Source organism: Nanorana parkeri, unplaced genomic scaffold (assembly GCF_000935625.1).
Source record: "Nanorana parkeri isolate BGI_ZX_2015 unplaced genomic scaffold, ASM93562v1 scaffold139, whole genome shotgun sequence".
Classification (NCBI taxonomy): domain Eukaryota; kingdom Metazoa; phylum Chordata; class Amphibia; order Anura; family Dicroglossidae; genus Nanorana; species Nanorana parkeri.
The window spans coordinates 1,231,940-1,253,686 of record NW_017306407.1 but is presented as its reverse complement, the minus strand read 5'-3'; the positions used below and the strand labels follow the sequence as shown (position 1 = coordinate 1,253,686).

Below are 21,747 nucleotides of genomic sequence, written 5' to 3'. Positions count from 1 at the left end.
GACACAACAGGGAAGGGGAGTGGCTTCAAGGGATTGTCTCTACTGAAACTGGCAGGGAGGAAGCCTGTGCGTCCATGAATTAAAGTAAGCATTCTTGTCTATTATAGCCTCCCTAGAATAATTCCTGTATATATGGGAAGAGGGAGGAGACACTCACAGTTCATTTTGTTTCTGGCCAGCCTAGAGTGGGTCTGCAAAAGTTTATAAACTGTCACTTTGATGTAAGAGCAGACTGGCACCTCCAGATGCTTCCATAGTGTTTTCACCTTTCTTCAGAGCACCACAGAAACCCCAAACATCTCTGCATCCTATCATATAAATTCTGACCTAGGCTTATATATTGGATGTCACACCACTTCCTCAAACTAAATCTGTCCAAAACTGAGCTTATAACATTTCCTCCTCTCCGTGTCCCCTCCCCAGACTTCTCCATCACAATCAATAGCACTACAATCAGCCCCTCCCGTCAAGCCAGGGTACTCGGAGTAATACTTGACTCTGAGCTCTCCTTTCAGCTCAACATCCAATCACTATCCAAATCTTGCCAACTCAACCTCCGTAATATTTTAAAATTGGTCCCTTCTTAACAAATGATTCAGCAAAGCTTCTAATTCACTCCTTTGCAATATTTTGCCTTGACTACTGTAACTCCCTCCTTGTTGGCCTATCACTAAGCAGGCTATCCCCCTTTCAGTCCATTATGAACGCTGCTGCCAGATTTAGCCACCTTACCAACAGTTCAGTGTCCGCCACCCCTCTCTGCCAATCGCTCCATTGGCTCCCACTTCCCCAACATATCAAATTCAAAATATTAACAATAACTTACAATGCCATCTACAACTCCACCCCCAACCTACATCACTGACCTCATCACATCTCAAAATATCGGCCAAACCACCCCCTTTTCTCTTCCCAAGACCTCCTGCTCTCCAGCATTCGTCACCTCCTCGCATTCTTGTTTCCAGGACGTTTCCAGAATGTCTCCCATTCTCTGGAACTCCTTACCCCAATCTGTCCGCTTATCTCTACTCTCTCCACCTTTAGGCGATCCCTGAAAACTCTTCTCTTCAGGGAGGCCTATTCCACCTCAATTTAACTGTCCTTCCAGTTCTTCCATTAAATCTTACCTTTTGTATCACTTGCCCTTCCTACTAGATTGTAAGCTTTCATGAGCAGGGCCCTCCTGTGCTGAAATTGTATTGTTAATTGTATTGCCTCCCTCAATTTTGTAAAGCGTTGCGCAAACTGTTGGCGCTATATAAATCCTGTATAATAATAATAGTGAGCTCTGTCATGCCCCTCCTTTAGCTCACTATCACAGTGATGAGCCAATAAGGAGGAATGGGAGATGGCGGGCCAAAGTTCTGGTCTTAATTTGCCCCAAATGTGGAGACTCACAGGGAACAGAGGGGAAAAAGGTAAACCAATATAAGCAGACGTGCAGGTGCTTTCTATAGCATCCAAGTAACAGTTATATCAAAAAAGAATTGCTTTAACACGAGTAATAAACGAGGCCAAGTTACTGTAAACTAACATCTAAATCTGATAAACTGATGGAAGTATGACGCCTTAAGATTTTCTAGCATATCAAAACCAGTTTTTCTTTTTATTCCTTAAGGATATACATCAAAAAAGTAAAGAAGTTTCCAAAATACAGAGTTCCCACAGATCCAAAGATTGATAAAAAAATGATTAAGATGGAGCAAGAGAAAGCTTTTAACTTTCTAAAAAAGGATTTAGATAGCACAGAGGGAATTTTAAGGTAAGATAACATATTTGTAATGTTTGGTGGATGATTGCATATGGTAACTTCCAACTGTAGCAACATATGTGTTTGTGCAGGAATCATTTTAGTATTAACTTCCTTGTTAGTGCAGTAGAACCCCTTATTTCATTTCTACACCATATGTTCAGTGAACTACTCCTAACTAAGCTTCCTTAAACTTCACCAAACAGATCTGAGCTGGAGATGTAGATAGGCTTCATTTAACTATAGAAGGGCATTAGCTATGGCACATGTCAATAAGACACAACTATGTCACTTTAAACACCTGCTTGTCACATACTGATGGCTGCTGCAACTTATAGAAGCAGAACTGTCCAGTCTTCTGCCATTATCCTTCTGGTGTCTGTTATGTGAACAGCACAGGCGTGCGCACACACCTTAATTATTCTGATAGCAACACTGAAACCACAACAGTGGGCGCTGTTTTATTTTAGTTTAGTTACTGAACTGGTGGAGAGATCAGAAAAATCTCTGAGACTGGCTCAGCGATACAGAGCACAGCAGTACTTGGCACTTACATTCCACACATAACAGCCGCAGTCCCCGGTGCCTGGGAAGCTGCGAGGGAGCGTGGCTGCAGATTCCCAGACTTCCAATCAGGAAGCTGAGTGGGTGATCACATGATCCACCTGCCAGGCTCCCTTACTGTGTGCACACCCTAATGCAATATGCTGCGCATGCCAATGGTGAAAAGTAAGCATAGGTAAAATATGACACCACCGCCTAATTCACACAGGCTTCAACTTGTGTAAGAGCAGTTTGAACAGGGAGCTCTTACACAGCATATGCAAAGCTTATGGCACGTTTTGTTGAAGCTTTTAAAGCACTGTTCAGCTCCAGTTTGGAAATGTTAAACACAGATCTTAAAGAAGAACTATGAGGTGAGTGAAAATCACTCATCCTCATAGTTTGAGCCAACGTGTAACAATTAAACTGTCACACATTGGCTCAATAGATTGGGAAGTGAGTGAACACATACCGTCGCTTACTCACTTCCCGATCATCTCCCTGCAGAGAGCGGTGACTGTCCAGTCACCGCTCCCCCCAGGGATTCCCCGCTCCGTTCCTCCAGCGCTGACTGGCGGAACGGACGAGGGAAGGGCGGGCACAGCTTGCTCTGCCTCTGGATAGGCAGAGCCAGCTGTCATTTAAGCAGCTGGGTGGATCTCAACAGTAATGTCGGGATCTGTCCCAGCTGTGGTGGTCTCAGTATACCGCAAGCTGTAGCTTGCTATATACTGAGCTTTGGGTCACGGGAGGAGGTTAGTATATGTCCTCCTGTGACCTTTAAGAGAACTATGGGGAAAACACTTACCTCATACTGTAGTTCTCTTTTAATAGGGGTGCTGACTGTCACTTTAAACAAGCTGCTTTAACTATACAATCTCTATTGGGAATTAAGGAATTAGAAACAATTGGGCTTAAAAGGCTTCATCATATCGTATCATAAATCATATCAATCTCGTCATCAATCAATCAGTCTGTCATTACCACATATGTTTCATATATAAGTGAATCCTTATTGCTTTGTTAAATGTATTAACATGTGTTTAAATTTACCTGACAGAAAAACTTAAACTTCAAAAATCTCGACATTGACTTTGAATTTAATAAAAAATTATGTTGAAGCCCATCCTAGCCAAACTTTTTTATTCTTGCATGATTCTACTCACATTTGGTCTCTAGGAGAAGAAGCAGGGGGAAAAGCTTCCCAATAGGATGCAGACCACTACAAAAGCCTGACAGAGATTCTAGCCCTTAACAACTTTAACACTATAAAATAGAGGATTTTACTGGAGTACAAAGACCCTCCCTAACAAAAACTGATGTATGACTCCCATCCCAAGTTATTTTAGCAAATTGATTTCCCCTATAAGAAACTTTATCCTAAACACTAGTTTTTTTTTTTACATTTATGCTTAGTTTAAAGGAGAACTATGGGGTTAGGGCTTTTCCCCATAGTTCTCCTTAGGGTAATGGGATCAAACAAACTAGCATCCTCCCGTCACCCTAAGCTCAGTATACCGCGAGCTACAGTTTGCGGTATACTGAGACGCCGCAGCTGAAGCGGATCCCGACAATTATGTCTGGATCCGCCCAGCTGCGTGACTGACAGCTGGCTCTGCCTATCTAGAGGCAGAGCCAGCTGTACCCGCCCCTCCCCCGTCCGTTACGCCAGTCAGCGCTGGAGAATCGGAGTGGGGGAATCCAGTCCCTCCCCTGTCACGGCAAGGAGCCGTGACAGGATCGAGAAGTGAGCGAACGCCGGTATATTTTCGCTCACTTCCCGATCTACTGAGCCAACCTGAGTAGACCGGGAAGGTCACAGGTCGGCTAGAACTATGAGGTGAGTGAAAAGCACTCACCTCCTAGTACTCCTTTAGGTAAGTGTAAGACTAAGATTTTCTTACTGACTGCTTACAAAATCTTAGTTTACAAACATCAATTTTGAAACTGTCCAAGGTAACTGTTCTTTTAAACACATGTGTTGTATATATAGCCCTTAACCAAGATCTGTATTTGACTAATTCTCTCCATGGGTGTATTATCACAGATGGTATGTGCAGTTACCTGACCAGGAAGCACATCAGTATCACAGTCTAGACGCAAGCTGTTTCTCGCCCTCACCTACCTCATTCCAGCCACCTAATGAGGAAGAAGAGGAAGTGGTCTGTGATGAGAACAATTCTCAACCCTCTCGTCTGCACCCTTGCGTGGCTGAAAAAATTCGTGACCTTGTGTCCAAAGGAATTGATGAGGTTTATTCCGTAAGAAAACAGTTAAGGTAAAAAAAAGATCAGAAAGTAGCCCAAATGATCAACCTCTGTATAAAAACATTTAAAGTTTCTGTTTGTTATAGAACAAAAATAGATATAGCCAACTGATATTGATACAGACATCAATTTGTCACTGTGCTATTCCAATCAGTTCTGGCTTTAAACTCCTAAAGAGGAACTGAAATCTGGAAGCCGCATCCAAAAAAGGCAGGGAGTGGACAAAGGACTGTTCACCAGTATTGCCTGTGGTCTCCCTGCAAATAATCCTTCACTGTCACTGACTTACCATGCCTTGTTCTACACTGTGTCTCTATGTGGAGGCAGCAATATTGATAAAGGTAGGGCTTTACTTCCTCATGTCAGAGCCTCCAGCATGGAGAACAGTGAACAGCATAGCAGTGATATCACAAAATCTCATACCAAACCTCCTTTCAGAAGCAGCAGTGCATCAGATCTCACGTTGCAGATACACTGTTATGAACCTGTAGGCACAGGACTGCTTAGGCACCCTCACAAACTAGGAAGTACACTGCTATTTTTAGGGAGGAATTCAAGACAAAAGGTACATTTGCAGGTTAATGCTTAGGAATATGTACTGCTTGTGTTCCCTCTAACATAGCAAGTCTTGACTATTCGAGTTCAGGTCTACTTTATGACATCTTACACAAAAATTTACATTTTTGGAATCCAACATCTACAAAATGTCTTATTGATATTCTGACTTGCTTATCTAAAATGAAAGCATAAAAAGCAAAATATTGTTTTCTTTGCCAAATAGGTTATCTCAAGTGCAGCATATTTTTCATATGAAAATATAAATATATGTATCTCTAAAGCCCAAAAGCAAGATTAATGGCCACTAAAATATAAAATTACGTTAGTTATTTCTTTGTATACAGGATTTTGTTTTTACATCGATTATCTGTGTTTTTGAACTGATTAGAAAATTTGTGGAGCGAGAGCTTTTCAAACCGGAAGAAGTCCCTGAACGGCATAACCTGTCTTGCTTCCCAACTGTGAATGATCTAAAGAACCACATCCATGAGGCACAGAAATCCCTGGGGAATGGAGACCTCATCTACGACCAGGAGACTGTTCCAGGATCAGTGAGAGAGGTGACTGCTAAGTGCATGTACATGAGTTTTCTAGGGGAAGTAATCCCTCATATGTGGCTTGCTGTTACTAAGCCACTGGGTGGTGGTTAATAGAGTACACATGTAAAAAATCTAATAGGTATATAGAGTTGATGTACACCAGAATTCAGCAGAGGTTTTCCAGCTATTTCACACCTTCTGTTGATTTGTGTGCATATTTTTTTCCGTGTAGAAACTTGATCTTTTAGCAACCACAATCTGTTGAATTCTACGCAAGTAATGTGCACTTTACTTACATATATACACGTATTTTATATGAACTAGCAAATGGGATCCAGTTCACGATTGGGATAATTTAGGTGTTTTTTATTCAAAGAGGAGACACAAAATGCAGTCAGTTCGGCAGAGTGAAACATGGGTAGGGAAAAGTCATCTTTCCCCTCTTAAAGTTTATCTAAAGCCAAAACCTTTAGTTTTTGATAACAGGAAATGGTTAGAACTCCTATATTTTTTTTTATCACTGTCTGTGTCCCCATTGGTGAGATACATAATTTCTATTTGTACCAGTGACTATTCGCTGGACTGAAGTGAAGGTAAATCCAAAATTTTGATCTGTTACCAGAATAGGAATTTTCCAATTGGAAAACTTGTTCTGGTGGCAAGCATCTAAATGATCACTTCCATCACTTTGGAGAGATTTCATCTCAATCCCCCAAAGGTACAGAGACAGCAAAAAAAAAACAGGTGTCCACCTTTTCCTACTATATTCAGGCTACAAGCTATAAGTTCTACACAGGTTTTGTAGATTTTAGAACAAATTTCAAAAAATACATTTCAAATTACAAAGCATGTGAAACCGGAAAAATAAAGAAAAAAGACATGATGCAAGGCACACATTAAAGCAGAGCCAGACCATGCACAACGCAAACTGGGCAGGAGCCCCAAATCTGGTGGATTTCCAGCTACAACCTTCATTTTTCTGCACTAAACCAGAGGTACAATGCAATTGGTCAAAGTTGTGCACCTGCCTGTCACTTTACAAGGAAGGATGGGCTTGTAAGTTCTGAAGAGGAGGGGCAGTGCCAGTGCAGACAATGCAAATGGGGTGACTTCAGTGCTCCTATTGCAATTCTCAATGTCAGTTGAACTGGTGGCCTTTTTCAACCTTAATCTGTCTTGGTGTTAAAGGACCAGTATTGAAAACAATTTTACCATATGGGGTTTTTACATGTAACAATAGTATTCCATACAATAATTTTTTCCCTTTTATTTATATTTTCTCTACATTGATATGCAGACTAAGCTGTCCAGCAAAAGAAGCGGTGACAGGGTTTGGGACTAACTATAACACTGATTTCATATGTATTGAATCCAGTGCTTCTGCATAGACATTTTAGCTACAAACTCTTTCAGAAGGCCAGCAATAGCAACACCATAGTTATGTCATAACAGATTAACCTTTTGACCCATGAGTCTGCCTAACCATAAATACACACTGTCGCTACAACATGCGCTGCCACAGAAATATTCTCACTATTATTTATGTATTAATGTATTTTATGCATGTTATTTACCTGTAAAAGCCTTCCTTGTGTAGACATCCAAACGCCCATAGCCTGCTGTTGGGTGTCCCGCCATCTTGAATGTGATGTCAGTAGCCCCAACAAACTCATAGCTGTCACTTAAGTGACACTATAGTTTTTCCCTTCCTATCTATGTAAGGAATGAGTGGAGGGGCAGAGGACCAAGACCAGCACAGAGAGTAATTAGTCACTCCCAAGAGGGGAGAGCTATGACGTGCAAAGAAGTAGGGGGTTGTGCTAGGGAATAGATCCTCCAAGCTCACTTCCGTGTAAGACTACAATCTTAATACAAATGAGTAAACTAACGTGAGGTTGTAGTCCACGGAAGCAAGCTTGGAGCAGTGGCTAATTTACAACACACACAGGGGGCCATGAGGAACAAATGTAGCCACCCTCCAGAAGAAAGGACAATGTCAGTATAAAATCAGAGATGATTTGAGGATCTGCAGACAACATTTTTTTTAATAGTTAAGGTACTGGAATGCATTTTTAAGATTTAACTCCTGAGTTTAGTGTCACTTTAGGTGTAGATGAGAAATAACTAAGCAATATTTTACATTTTATATTCAGTGTTAAAAAATATATATATATATTTCTTTTTTTAGCTGCAGTGGACCTCTGATAACGGTAGTATTCTCAATGAAATGGTTACAGTTACATTTGAAGCAACGTCTCAAGAAGGTAGGTGTGTTTTAATTTAATTTTAATTTATTTTACTCTATTACATACCACTGGCATAATACCACAGTGCTTTCTCAGAGAACAGGCAATGATTCATACCAGTACCTGCCCACAAAAGAGCATACAGGTGAATAACCCTTCCACAGCCGCAAACATACAAACTAGTCTGCAAGACAAGTGTAGTAACCAGTTGCAAAATCATAGCAGAAGTGCAAAGTATGTGCATTAGGGTGTGCACACAAAAGTACAAACATACATCTTTATGTATAATACATACATACACAGACCCGAGGCATCCCGGATTTCCTTCTCTTCAACTGACCCTTACCTCTTACAGCATGGGTGCAGTAATGAAGCAGGGAACCTGGATCCCGATTGAATGGGGAGCCACAGCTACGCTCCCTCACAGCTTCCCAGGCACCAAGGTTGCTAAGAGTTTGCGGGGAGATGCAAACATCATTCTGCCCAGCTCTTAGAGGCATCACTCTCCCAAGGCACCCCCCCCCTTCCCCACACTGATTGTGCCCCATTCAGCATGGCCACCCCCGTCCAGATCCTGCTGAACTTCTGTGCCTACTCCAGCTGTAGCACTGCAGGTCTCATGGACCTCATAGTTGAAGGTGCATCTCCATCCCCCTCTCGTCCTGGTCAATCACAAAATGAAGCCTTGCGCCATTTGCTTTGTGATTAGCCAGGAGGAGAGGGGGACAGAGATGCAACGACAGCACTGACCTACAGCTGAAGTGACTAAGGAAACTCAGTGGCAGCTGTTGTTCCATCCGCAGGTATATTGAAGATTTAAGGTGAGAAGGAGGAGAGGGCAAGCAGAGGCAAGTCTCCTCCCACCCACCCTCGGGGTAATGCTGACACTCAGGGGTAGAACACAGTGATATGAGTATCAACCACCATGGGAGGGAGCTGCGGAGCGCTGACTTGCTGCATGTTGGCAGCTGTAGTCCCAGGAGGCAATGTCGGCGCCTCGCGGTTACTGGGCCCTCTTATCCCTTTCTGTGCTCAGTAACCACTGAGGTGCCGACACTGCCAGGGCCCAGTCGCACATGCAACTGCTGTGACCCTGGTATTTGGCCCAGTGTTAGCCATTGTTTAGCATACAGGAAATTTCCTTTGTCTTACCATCACTGCTGCTAGAACACTACTGCAGGCTGCTGCATACACACATGGGAGGGCTACCTTGCCCATCATCTGCTGGATACACAAATATGGGAAAAGCATGATCAGAGCAAAGCCTGGCTGCTGTCTCACCTTCACGGATGACACAGTCACAAGTCTAGTCCCTTGCTTGGAGAGCCCAGCATAGCATTTTTCAAGTTCAGTGCCTCAAACTACCAGGAGCTGCTGCTGAGGTTGTTTGGAGCAGAGCTCAGTGTGTTCAGTGCACTAAGTTTTATCAAACACAGCATCCCTTTAGACATGTTCCTTCCCTGCACATCCCTGGCAGCCTCTGGGAGGAGCAGTCTTCTGATCATAGCACAGCTCTTGGTGTTGGTTAGAGTGTGCCCAGGCACACCCAGGACACCCTGTGCGCATGCCTATGATAGTAATAATTGTTGTTTCATATTGTGTCGAGCTGTAATGTCAGCTAGAGAAGTCGGCATAATAACTGCTGTATGGTTAGATCTGAGAATTTGTTTAGTGGATTCTGATGGGCCTTCTCTGAGTATCTGCTTTGCTAGGTGGTCTTGATGGTACTTTGTCAGACAGACTGTCTAGGACCCTATTGCCTGACAGACAGCCAAGTAGCCTTCCTCCTGAATATCATGGTAGTCATTTAAAGCCAATCTCATCTGTAGTGCAGGCCATCTTGGTCCTATAGACTTCAATGGGAAGCGGCTGGAAACGTGCGTTTCAAGCGATTTTGCCAGTTTTGTTCCACAAAGTTTCCTATTGAAGTCTACGAGACCAAAAAGTGCTGTAATCTGCCTAAAAGTAGCTCATGTACTTTTTCCAGCAACAGGCGTTGCTTGAGACAAAACGCTCAAGTGTGAACAGGGGCCATGGAAATGAATGGGATTCCTGATCTTGAGGATTTTGTCACGCTCAAGACCAGCGATTTGGACTCCTTGTCACGTTTTGTCATGCTGAAGACAAGTGAATTGGACTCCTTGTCTTGAGTGTTTTGTCATGCTTAGCTTTGAGCGACAAAACACCTAGGTATGTACAGGGATTAAGAATGGGAGCACTGACTGGGCTGTTTGTGTTGCCACAGCATATTTCTGTGTGTTATCCTTTTGGGGAGAAGTTTGCAAAAAGTGTACTTCTTCATCCCATTGGATCCTCCAGTGTTGCACGAGTATTAGGTACAACTAAAAAACAAAAGACAGCCCAGGGACAATCGCTTCTGGTGAACAAAGCCCCCCACACTGTGAAACAAACTCCGTTATTAGCCTAGCCCAACTAAGGGTCAGATATCAGCATCAGCAGACTTATTTCAGTGTCCTCTGGCATGGCTGCCACTTGTCCTTTATTAAGGGCATTGCGCACGTTGAGCCCCTGGTGATGCATAAGAGGCATTTAGAGGCGTGCACTAGATGTCAGGGAACCCCTGCACATCTAATGCACATGCTGCGGAGGAGCCCTAAACTGTTCCTTTATTGGAAGAATGTTATCTCCACTATTAATAATGAATATCACACCAACCTATCTATTTATCCCTTAGTTTGTTTATTGAGTCTTATTGAAAATTATATGAAAATTCTTATCCTAAGGAGATAATGTCCCTGGTTTGCAGACTTCTGCTAGGAAACTGATGGTGTTGAAATAGATGTCCCCTACCACCTACTATTATTGAGTGGCTAGCCCATGTTAACTTGCTCTTGCCTAAGGGCAATGGGATGGGACAATGGGATATGTGGCTTTCCACTCCTAGATTAGATCCACCTGACCTTTATATTGCAGTATATCTTGGATGAAAATTTTTTTATTATATGTCCCCCACCTTTGTTTTAAACCTTTTTGGTGTTTTACATTTTCTGGGATAACGAGAGGTAAAAGGCCCAGCATTACTCTTATTGAAATAAGCGTTGCTTTCTATTCACCACCCTCATGTGAGAACTGTTCCCTTTGTCATATGCCTGCCTGTATGTATATTGGTCTGCATAGCTTTTAGGATAACTGATCTCCGCTGATTATTAGGTTCACGTATCCAAAGTTTACAATAAGAAACAATATATAGTTACCTCTGTTTTATCTAATTTTACAGAAAACTCTGTTATAGATCTGACTAAAATGTTATTGCATAACTTATTGAATACATACTCTTATGCAATATTGTGAATAACGTATCTACATGTTAGGCCTAAGTGGTGGATGATATGGTATGTTGTTATGTCTTTATTAGTGTTTTTGTATGTCAATAAAAAAAACATTTAAACTCAATTAAAAAAAGTCCCTATAGCACACAGGAATCGTAAAGAATAACCTGTCATTCATCTGCCACAGACTGATATATCTGGATTAGAACACCCCGTTAAGATCAAATACCCCCCCACCTAAATATCAGTAATGTAAGCTCATGAGGGATACAAGTCATTTTACAGACCATTTTCTGTTTCAGAGCAAGTGGAGAATTCACCCAGTGAAGACATGTGTCCAGATACAGCTCAGCTGATCTCATCACTTACTTCTCTTCAACCCAAAATATTTGCACAGTTACAGGTTGGTGAATTTTAAAAAGTGTTATGAAGTAGTATGACAACATGCATAACTGCAGATGAAACTCACCCATTTTCTTGACTGTTTTACTGAATACTCAAAGCAATACATCCAGAATCAAACCCAGCGATGAGATGGAAACCTTTCAGCCTCATTTACATGGGTGACTGACTTTTATCGTCCTCTGAAAAGCAAACCACGGTGTATTGCTTTTCAGAGTGCGGTTGACAGCCGGTTTGCAGGCATTCTGGAAGCATTACTAAAGCCTCATGCCTGCCCGTGTCGGCTATCGGAATACAATAGCTGGTGGGCAAGATTCCTCCATTTATATTGTTTATTGTGGATAGGAGAATCGAGCCTTTTATCTTGTTCAGCTCACGGGCTGAATGAAAAAAAAAAAACTATTTCTCATATGACTAGCTTTAGAAATGTTTTTTGTACAAATGCATTCAGAATCATCTGTTGAAAAGGACAGGAAGTAGCAACATTCTTAAAAATGTATGAAATACACAAGACTAACGCATATCAATAATGTCTGGCTTGTTGTTTTCTCAAGGGACTTCAATTACAGCCCTCTTTCACATCCTCCGATGGAACTACTGCCCTCATTGCAGTGAATCAGTCGTCTTCCACATTCACCTCCCCTGATGAAACTACAGCTGTAATTACGGTTAACCCCCAAACATCATCGTTAACATCATCTGATGCAGCAACAGCCCTAATTACTGTGAATCACTCAGCCCCATCATTCACATCTTCTGATGGGACAACAGCACTTATTACATTGAACCACCAGCCCCAGTCATTTACATCTGCCGACGGAACTACTTCCCTTATCACAGTAAGCCAGCCAGGTCTCTTGAATGCTGGCTCAAACAGTCAGCCACTTGTGCTAAGTCACTTACACAGTCAACCATGTGCCTCTTCTGTGACTACTCTGCCTGGATCTGGTCACAACATAGTCAGTATGGGACAGCTAGTGACTGTGGAGGATGCTTCTGGCATATCAGGAGAAGTGCACCAGATTCTGCTGGGGGGATTACACCCAATTCCTTTCAGGATTCTAGAAAACCAGCCAACTATAGGTGAGTGTATTTTTCTACAGTACTCAGTAGGAAAAACCGGTAGTATAGCCACATATTTAAGAGAGCAGCATCGCTTGTGCAGTTCTAATTTGAAAGCAGAACAGTAACAAAATAAGACCCCCTTCGCTTCTATGTCCATAATAGACCATTCAAATGATAAAAGGCATGAAGCCATATCCTGCCTGAACTCTGATCGTGAGCTTTAGAAGAAATCGGGTGAGTTTATCAGGTGGACAAATGCCTAGGCATGACACCAACCTTCATAGGATTCTGATCAGTGGTTTATAATGCAAAGGTGCTGTAAGTATTTCTTGCCTTTACTGAAGAAAGGTGATAGGGTACTGGGTGATTTTACTTTACTTTAGGTCTTGCTTTTAGGTGGTCAATACACAGTATGATGATTGGGGCACAGGTTTAATATTGATCATGCTCACTTTACAAGAGACTGAGCACGTAGGAAAATGTGTTTAATTTGCAGTTAAATGACTTGTGATACCACAGATATGAAAGAAGAGATGTTGGTGCAGCACTGTACTACCATAGTTAGTATTTGGAGACTCTCAGTGCAGTTGATCTGCAGCCACTTGCAGCATGCATGCATCCTGTAGTACTGTATAGCCTCAAATATATAATTATACACATTGCTTGTGTAATTGTTAAGGTGGCCATAAAAAGTAAGTATTAAATGATAGCAGGATATTTTTTTAATATTGATCACGTCTCTGTCCAAAAAGTGGAATTTCAATATGATAAGATTGTTATGGATTTATTGGGCACATTTGATTAAATAGTATACAAGACAGAATAGCTTTTTACTGCACTTTTTTTTTCCCTATACATGTATGCTGACAGGATAATTAGGATAACCAGATAATCATTGCATCTGTAGCTGTGACCATGTCCACACTGCATTGCCTGAGTACAATGTAGTCATTAATGTCACCTATCTTTATTATTCATTGTATGCCATGTTCTCTTGGTGTTTTGGTTCAAGGAAAAAAGCTGTGTTGCATTTTCAAGGCCTGAATAGACAATAAAAAATATATATATTAGGGATGCACCGATACTTTTCAGATACCAGTGCCAATACTTGGCATTTTCATGAGAACTACCGCGGTTGCAGCTGGGACCTAGCTCTCGCGCTCCACCAGTGTCCTGAAATCATTAGTCTGTATTGTTTTAGAAAAGCTGTCACATGACAATAAACAAAAATGTATCAGTACTCGTAAGTACTTGGGCAGGTACCAGTAGTTGTACTTGCAAAAATGGTATCAATGCATCCCTTAATTTATATTTATAAAAACAAAATCATACATTAAAACAGATGTACAAATCCCGGGAGCTCCGTGTGCTCCTTACTAATGACAGCTGTTTCCTAACTTTTGAATTTTTCTCTAGTCTAGTCTTGGAGCTGGAAAAGTATCTTGTACCGAGTACTGTACTTGGTATCGGTCCATCCCTAATATATATCCAATATTTGTGCCTAAGTTTGACAAATAAATGCAGTTGCATTACTTGTATCTTTGTGCGTGGTAGTAGTAGAATCTTCCTGCATTTCCATTCTGGGCCAGTGTTTTACTAACAACATTGTAAGTCAGGAAATATTTTGAATTCCTCTTCCTAGAAGAGATGGAATGATTGTTTCTTTTCTTTTTTTTTTTTTTTAGTTGAAGTCAGTCCACTTGATGCATTTTGTACCGAGCAAATTGAAACAAAGAAACAGTCATCTGAAGCACAGTCTCATGAAAATGAAGCTGGAACCACCGACTGCCAGGACCACGCTTGAGCAAAGGAATGATGACGATCTTTTTTTAATCTCTTTTAATGCATTTTTTTGCAGTAGAATTTAATAACTCCTCATATTGAGGGGAAACATATGGACAACAGTCAATACTGATCCAAAATTTGGATAGATTTTGCTGTGGTCAATAATAATGAAATGAAGGGGTTAAACCAGATCTGTACAGAACGTGGCGCTTTGTGTTTTTTTTTTTTTTGCTATAGGACATCCGTACAAATATTAGATTATTTGAAACCAACACAATGGTAACATTAATAGGCGTTCAAGGTCAGTATCTGAGCACCTATTGTACACACAAAGGAATGTCATATTGTATATCCTGTACACGTTTGGTCTTTTCTACACATTTGAGAGCATGACTATTAAAGTATTTGTCTGGCTAGTGCATTCCAAACCTTAAATCCCATGGGTTGCAATCGCCCTGATGGCCTCTGCATACTTTGTATTATTTACCATCATATCCCACTCAGAATTGTGTTGCATCATTTTTTTTCTGGGCATATACATTTATTTATATCACATACACAAGTGATGAGGGTGTCAGAAAATCTGCAGCCACACAATAAAGTAAAACAGGTAGGGCCAGACCATGGAATAGTCACTGATTTAGGGCAGCTACAAGCACCTGGGTGTCAGTGAGTTTCCCAGACCTTGTATTAAGCTGGCCATAAACCTTACAATTATCTGCAGATTTTCTGTGGTCAGATGGAAAAGGTGCAACAGATTCCTCCATCTACACTAAACTGTGTGGATGGAGTAATCTCCACCTGGGCCAATCTGTTGCACTTTTTCCATCTGACCACAGAAAATCTGCAGATAATTGTAAAGTGTATGGGCACCTTTAGAATAAATGCTATCATGCAGGTTCGGGTTTTCAGGTGAAGTGAATCTCAAACTTTCCAGGAGGCTGCCATCACTTGATCTAACTTCCCCTGACAGGGTCTCCTTCTTTCTTAAAAGCGGTGAAACTGAAGAAGATGTAAGGTGTTAATGTTTATTCTGCAGTTTAGTTTGTATTCCAGTAGAAGATATAATGCTAGTTCTTTTTAAAGCCCAGTTGAAACTGGCTAAATACATTCCAAGTGTGTTAAAACAAAAGGTGTGAAAAGTAAGGATGCACCGATATATCGGCCGCCGAAACATATCGGCTGAAAATGGCACTTTTGCCAAAATGCCGAAAGTGCAATTTTTCTGGCGATTTATAGCGGTGCATCTCTGCTTTCTCTGCTCCCCGGTGGGCGCTGCTTTGTGTCCCAGCGGGGAGGAGAGAAACTGTCACAGGCGGCCGAGCGCTGCGGGAGGAGAGTGCTGTGAGCAGTCGGCGTCTCTCCTCCCCGCACCTGTCACAGATCAGGAGAGCGGTGTGCGCGGAGACAGCCAGCGCTGTCATAGGAGGCGGGCCGGCGGGGGAGGAGTCAGCTGTCAGATCGAGCTCTCCTCCCTGAACCACTCGCTCAGCCTCCTGTGACAGTGTGTCAGGAAGGAGAGTGAGTGCAAGCACTCAGCGATCATTGATCGCTGAGTGTTTTGTAAATAATTGAGGACATAGTATGTTTACCATATGCTCAATTATGAATGAATGGGAAGTGATCTACATTCCCTCCTGTTCATTCATGATTGAGGACATAGTAAACAAACTATATCCACATGTAATAAATGAACTCATAGAGGCTTGCTGTTCATTCTGTAACAGGGGATGCAGAAAAAGAGATTGAGGACTCTGTGTTCTCAATCTCTTTTTCTATTCTAACAAGGGAAATATCAGGGGTCTGTTTAGACCCCCAATACTTCCCCGAAGCCCCTAAAAGTAATGTAAAAAATTTAAATATTTAATAAAAAATGAATAAATAAAAATACAATATAAAAAAGTTTATAAGAAATAAATAAAAATAAAATATTTGAAAAAGAATAAAAACATTTTTGGTTTCGGCCCGACATTTATTTTTCATTTGGGTTTCGTTTCGGTTTGAAATGTTTTATTTCGGTGCACCTCTAGTGAAAAGTCTTAGTTGTTTTCTTACAAAGCCACAGCAAAAAGCCTGTCCCCTGCAAACATGCTGCAGATTCAGACCTTTTCTGTCTGTGGGCAAGCAATCATTTTCTTTCAGCGGTCTGACACATCCCCTGCTGAGTCAGTGCCAGTGGCGTAACTAGTGACCTCAGGGCCCCATGCAAGAATCCCATGAAGGGCCCAACCCCCCCAAGAAGACACAAATTAGATTTTTTTTTTTTAAACAAAATTAGACAAGGAAATTAAAAAAAAAACACTGTCCTCTTTCATCTCCCCCTTCATGTCCCCAGCGACCCCATGTCACCTTCGTTGATACTTCCAGCTCCCTGTCTCGGTCTCCCCCTTCGTGTACGCAGCACTCGGCGGCAGTTCTGTGTGATGAGGGGGCGGGGATTACACCGCTCCCTCTCATTGGCTGCTGCCCGGCTGGATGATGCTTCACGCTGCGCCCGGAACAAGATGAGGGGAGCAGCGTGAAGCATGTAGGGCCCAGGACGGGAGGAAGAGGTCCCGGGACTGGTAATCAGCGGTCACCAGTGGCCCCTTCCTCCTGTCCTGGGCCCCCTCCAAGTGGCCGAACTCCAGGGCCCGGTCGCGGCCGCGACCTCTGCGACCCTGGTAGTTCCGCCACTGGTCAGTGCCAAAGCTCTCCAATCAGCCGAGAGCATGAGGTTTGCTGATTGCAGATCTATGGGTCAGACTCAGTAGAGGGTATGTCAGTCCTCTGCAGAAAGACCACTGCTTCCACACAAAATGTAAATGTCCTCCTTTGCATCACGCTGTAAAAAGAAAACATTTACACAGATGCCTATGCTGCATCCAGAGTTTCCTGCGACAAGAACCTATGGAACCTACACATCTATCCTGTGTCCAGGGACAATCATCTATCCGGAATCATAGGTAATCATACCATGTATGATTACATTCAGACTGCCCGCTGACAGATGTGGCTGCTGTCACCCTGTCATTAACTTGAACAGGGACATCTAGGAATCCTGGCGCAAGACTACCTAAGCACGGCAACCTTACAATTATCTGCAGATTTTCTGTGGTCAGATGGAAAAGGTGCAACAGATTCCTCCATCTACACTTAACTGTGTGGATGGAGTAATCTCCACCTGGGCCAATCCGTTGCACTTTTTCCATCTGCAGATAATTGTAAGGTGTATGGGCACCTTTAGACATTGAACGCCTTTTGCATTGATACACCTGTATGTATTTAGCTGATTTAAACTGAATGTTCAATTGAGCTATATTATTTATTGAATGGCATATAATATTGAATTTTAAAACAAATAATTAAGGTTTTGATTGGGTTTACCAGTTGTGTTGCTCGGTAACATGAAAAGACAGTGTTGTGCCTCTGGGTGGTTATAGCATCGCCATAGTGGAGGGCCTTTTTACATTATTGTGAATTAAATGTTTGAAAGCGAAGGACACATATAAAATACAAGTGCACAAACCAGGCTAATAGCGTTTATTTTGCAGCTGTTCATATAATCTATGTTGCAATATGAAGACAACATTCTCAGACATGTCATGAATATACTTAACAGATTATGTGTCCCAGATCATTAATGAGCAGATCATTCAGTAAATTATTATGCACCAATGATTTGAATAATCTTGTGTTGATATGGTAAAGAGACTTGCTTAGTGAGTTTGAGAGCCAATGGTATAATCTGGAGTTAACTTAATAGTCATTTGTCTCTTGGGTATAATATATATCCTCTGCATACAGTAGACACATTCCCCTCATCCTTAAAGATTTCCGTGATCATAAATATAATTAAACTGCATAGAAAATGAAGGTTTCTTTTTGTAAAGTTTAGTATTCAGGAAGGTTCCACAACTCTGTGACGGCGCCATAAATCAGATCCGTTGGGCTGTTCATAATCCTTTTTTTTTGTCTGCCTGTAAAAAATATGTTTTTAAACTAAGACATTAGTCTATAGGAGATGTTCATTTTCTTACCACCACATAATGCCCTCTTATTCTCTTCATTCTTGATCTTTGCGCACAAACTGATTTAACAGATTATAAAACGTGTCGACATTTTATTCTACAGCAAAGATTCTCTACGAATTAGGAAGGAAAAGGTAATATTTACAGTCATGGACAAATTTGTTATCAATAAAGAAGAAAGAACCTACAATTTTCTCTGAAATAACTTGAAACTGACAAAAGTCATTGGCATCCATCATTTTTTATTCCATATTTAATTAAAAAAATTGGCTTTGCTTTTGATTTCTGACTCAACAGAATATTTTAAATAATAAAACAAATAAAAATGGCATGGACAAAAATTAAGGGAACCTAATATTTTGTTGCATAACCTTTAGAGGCAATCACTGCAAACAAGTGATGTCCGTAGCTCTCGATACTTCTGCACCTGCATGCTACTTCAGCTGTCCCAGGTTTGAAGGGTGCCTTCTCCAGACTGAATTTTTTAGCTCTTTCCATATATGTTCAAATGGATTTAGATCAGGGCTCACAGAAGACCACTTCAGGATAGTCTAATGTTTTGTTCTTAAACCATTCTTGGGGGCTTTCATTTCTGTATTTTGGGTCATTATCCTGCTGGAAGGCCAATGACCTCCGACCTGAGACAGAGCTTTCTGACTCTGGGCAGTATGTTTCGCTTCAAAATTCCTTGATGTACGAGATTTTTTTGGCCTTCCACACAGATTCAAGGCACAGCATGCCAGAAGCAGCAAAGCATCCCCAAAACATAACCGAGCCTCCTCCATGCTTCACAATAGGTATGGTGTTCTTTTCTTTGAAAGCTTAATTTTTTTATTTTATCTGTGAACATCGAGCTGATAGGACTTGCCAAAAAGCTCCTGTTTTGTCTCATATGTCCAAAGAACTTTCTCCCAGAAGCACTTTGACTTGTCAGTGTGCATCCTAGTGAACTCCAGTCTAACGTTTTTATGTTTTTCTTTCAACAGTGGAGACCTCTTGGGTCTTTGAGCCCGCTGTCACTGGAAAAACTAGCTGGCGCAATCAGACACTGATGTACCTTTTAATGTGGAGTTCAGTTTGAATCCCTTTGGAAGTTTTCCTTGGCTCTTTGTCTACCGTTTCCATTATCGAGATTGAACAGAAATATGTTCTTGCAGCCATGTCCAGGGAGGTTGGCTACAATCCCATGGACTTTAAACTCCATAAAGATGGACTTATAGCCTTTACCTTTGACATGCTCGTCTATAATTTTGTTTCTGATCTCCACAGACCACTCTCTCCTTTTCTTTCTCCTGTCCATGTTCATTGTGGTGCACATGATGATACCAAACAACACAGTGACTACTTTTCTCCATTTAAACAGGCTGACTGATCTCAGAATTGAAGACATATGTGATACTAATTATAGAAAACTGTTAGAGGTGTATTGATACAAAACAATTGCAGAGTCATTTGTCCTGCAAAAACAAAGGTAATTTCTTTCTGTGTAAAGAGGGGAAAAAACTAATGTAATTGGTATATTTTCTTTCCAGGTCACATGTAATTCATTCTTAAAGGAGAACTATGAGGTGAGTGCTTTTCAATCATCCTCATAGTTCTAGCCGACTTGTGACAATGAAACTGTACCGGCGCTCGCTCACTTCTCGATCCTGTCACTGCAGAGGGCCGTGGCAGGGGAGGGACTGGATTCCCCCCGCTCCGATCCTCCAGTGCTGACTGGCAGAACGGAGGGGGTGGGTACAGCTGGCTATGCCTCTAGATAGGCAGAGCCAGCTGTCACTCACATAGCTGGGTGGATCCAGACATTATTGTCGGGATCCGTTTCAGCTGCAGCGTCTCAGTGTAGCTCGCGGTATACTGAGCTTTGGATGACGGGAGGACGCTAGTTTGTGTCCACCCTTAGGAGAACTATGGGGAAAAGCCCTAACCCCATAGTTCTCCTTTTAAGATTAGAGTGAAATAGGAAAATACCACATTATGACCACTAGATGGTGCCAAGGATCATAAGAAATAAATACTTATTTCATATGATTCTCCACTCCATCCAGTGGTATTTTCTTTAAAATTATATTCAACCTGGAAATAAATTATGCTAATATCCATTCTTGCCCCATTTGCACCTAACAAGTGTACATGCAGTTTTGCAGGACAAATGTTTCATAAAATACACCCCATAGTGTGAAATACCACTATGATCCAATTATTTGTAAACTGTCCTACGAGTACCAACAAATCTATGTAGGTAATGTTTGCTTTGCTCTGACATATGAAAGGCATGCATGTATACATGAGACAATTGCATTTCATTTAATCACTTTTCAGGAAGCATGAAGCATTGTTTAAATTAACTATAAGTGTTCCAACAAATTAGTTCATGGCTGGAACTAGATATGCTGTCTTAAACAACATATTTTATAAAAGAGTATAAATGTGTTTTTAATTTGATATCTAAAAGCCGCCAAAAAACTATATAAATTATGTTGAAAAATATTAGTATGCCTGGGAGATGCTCATAAACCTTTAAATTAGTTATATTTAAAGGTGTCATACAAGAAATTCAGAGGATTAGTGCTTGCGCCACAAGTCCCATTAGTAGTGGAAACCTTTCCAAAAAGACATTTATGCAAACTTAACTGCAGGTAAAATGAGATAAAACATTCTGGTAATCACCTATTTAATGTTTCATAAGCTTTGCAAACTTTTTTTTTTTCAGGATCATACTTTCAAATATAAGAATAATTATGGTTTTGTAAGACATGTGGCAGCGATTCCTCCATTTTATTTGTACTCTCTGTAGGATGCTGCCAGATTGTACATTATTTTGATACCTTTTCATTCTCTTCGTGTAACCTGTCAATTGTTGAATTTCCTATGTGCGTGTAATATACTTACCCGACCGTACTCTGGGAATGGACTACAGCGCCATCCACTTCCCCAGCATCATGTGGCTCCTCCCCAACTCTCAGTATAAAGCTGGGAAGTTTGAAATTCTCAGTGTTTGTTGTTTACTAGGACGCCGAGCAATTCAAACTTCATGGCTTTATACTGAGAGCTGGGGAGGAGCCACATGACCCTGGGGAAGTGGGCGGCACTGTAGTCCATTCCCAGAGCATGGTCGTGTAAGTGTATTACAGTGCACCTCTCTGCTTTTGATCTTACACTTTCGCTGAAGACCCAACTTCCCTAACTTTGGTGATAAGTCACGCCCATACATTGTCCTCAGACCTCCTCTTAAAAAAAAATACCCTTACTGACTACTAATGCGCTCCCATTAAACAGAGAGATAATAGAT

At 41.5% G+C, this 21,747-nt stretch overlaps 1 protein-coding gene across 1 annotated transcript in view; it reads left to right on the top strand.

Moving 5' to 3' along the window:
* Positions 1 to 14,571, top strand: part of CARF (calcium responsive transcription factor) — a 45,044-nt gene extending 30,473 nt beyond the window's left edge. The window contains exons 9-15 of the mRNA XM_018554021.1: positions 1,619 to 1,762; positions 4,341 to 4,571; positions 5,507 to 5,678; positions 7,846 to 7,921; positions 11,496 to 11,596; positions 12,150 to 12,678; positions 14,346 to 14,571. Coding sequence (XP_018409523.1) covers positions 1,619 to 1,762; positions 4,341 to 4,571; positions 5,507 to 5,678; positions 7,846 to 7,921; positions 11,496 to 11,596; positions 12,150 to 12,678; positions 14,346 to 14,464 — 1,372 coding nt within the window. The 3' untranslated portion in view covers positions 14,465 to 14,571. The remainder of the gene's footprint in view (positions 1 to 1,618; positions 1,763 to 4,340; positions 4,572 to 5,506; positions 5,679 to 7,845; positions 7,922 to 11,495; positions 11,597 to 12,149; positions 12,679 to 14,345) is intronic.
* The last annotated feature ends 7,176 nt before the right edge of the window (positions 14,572 to 21,747 follow it).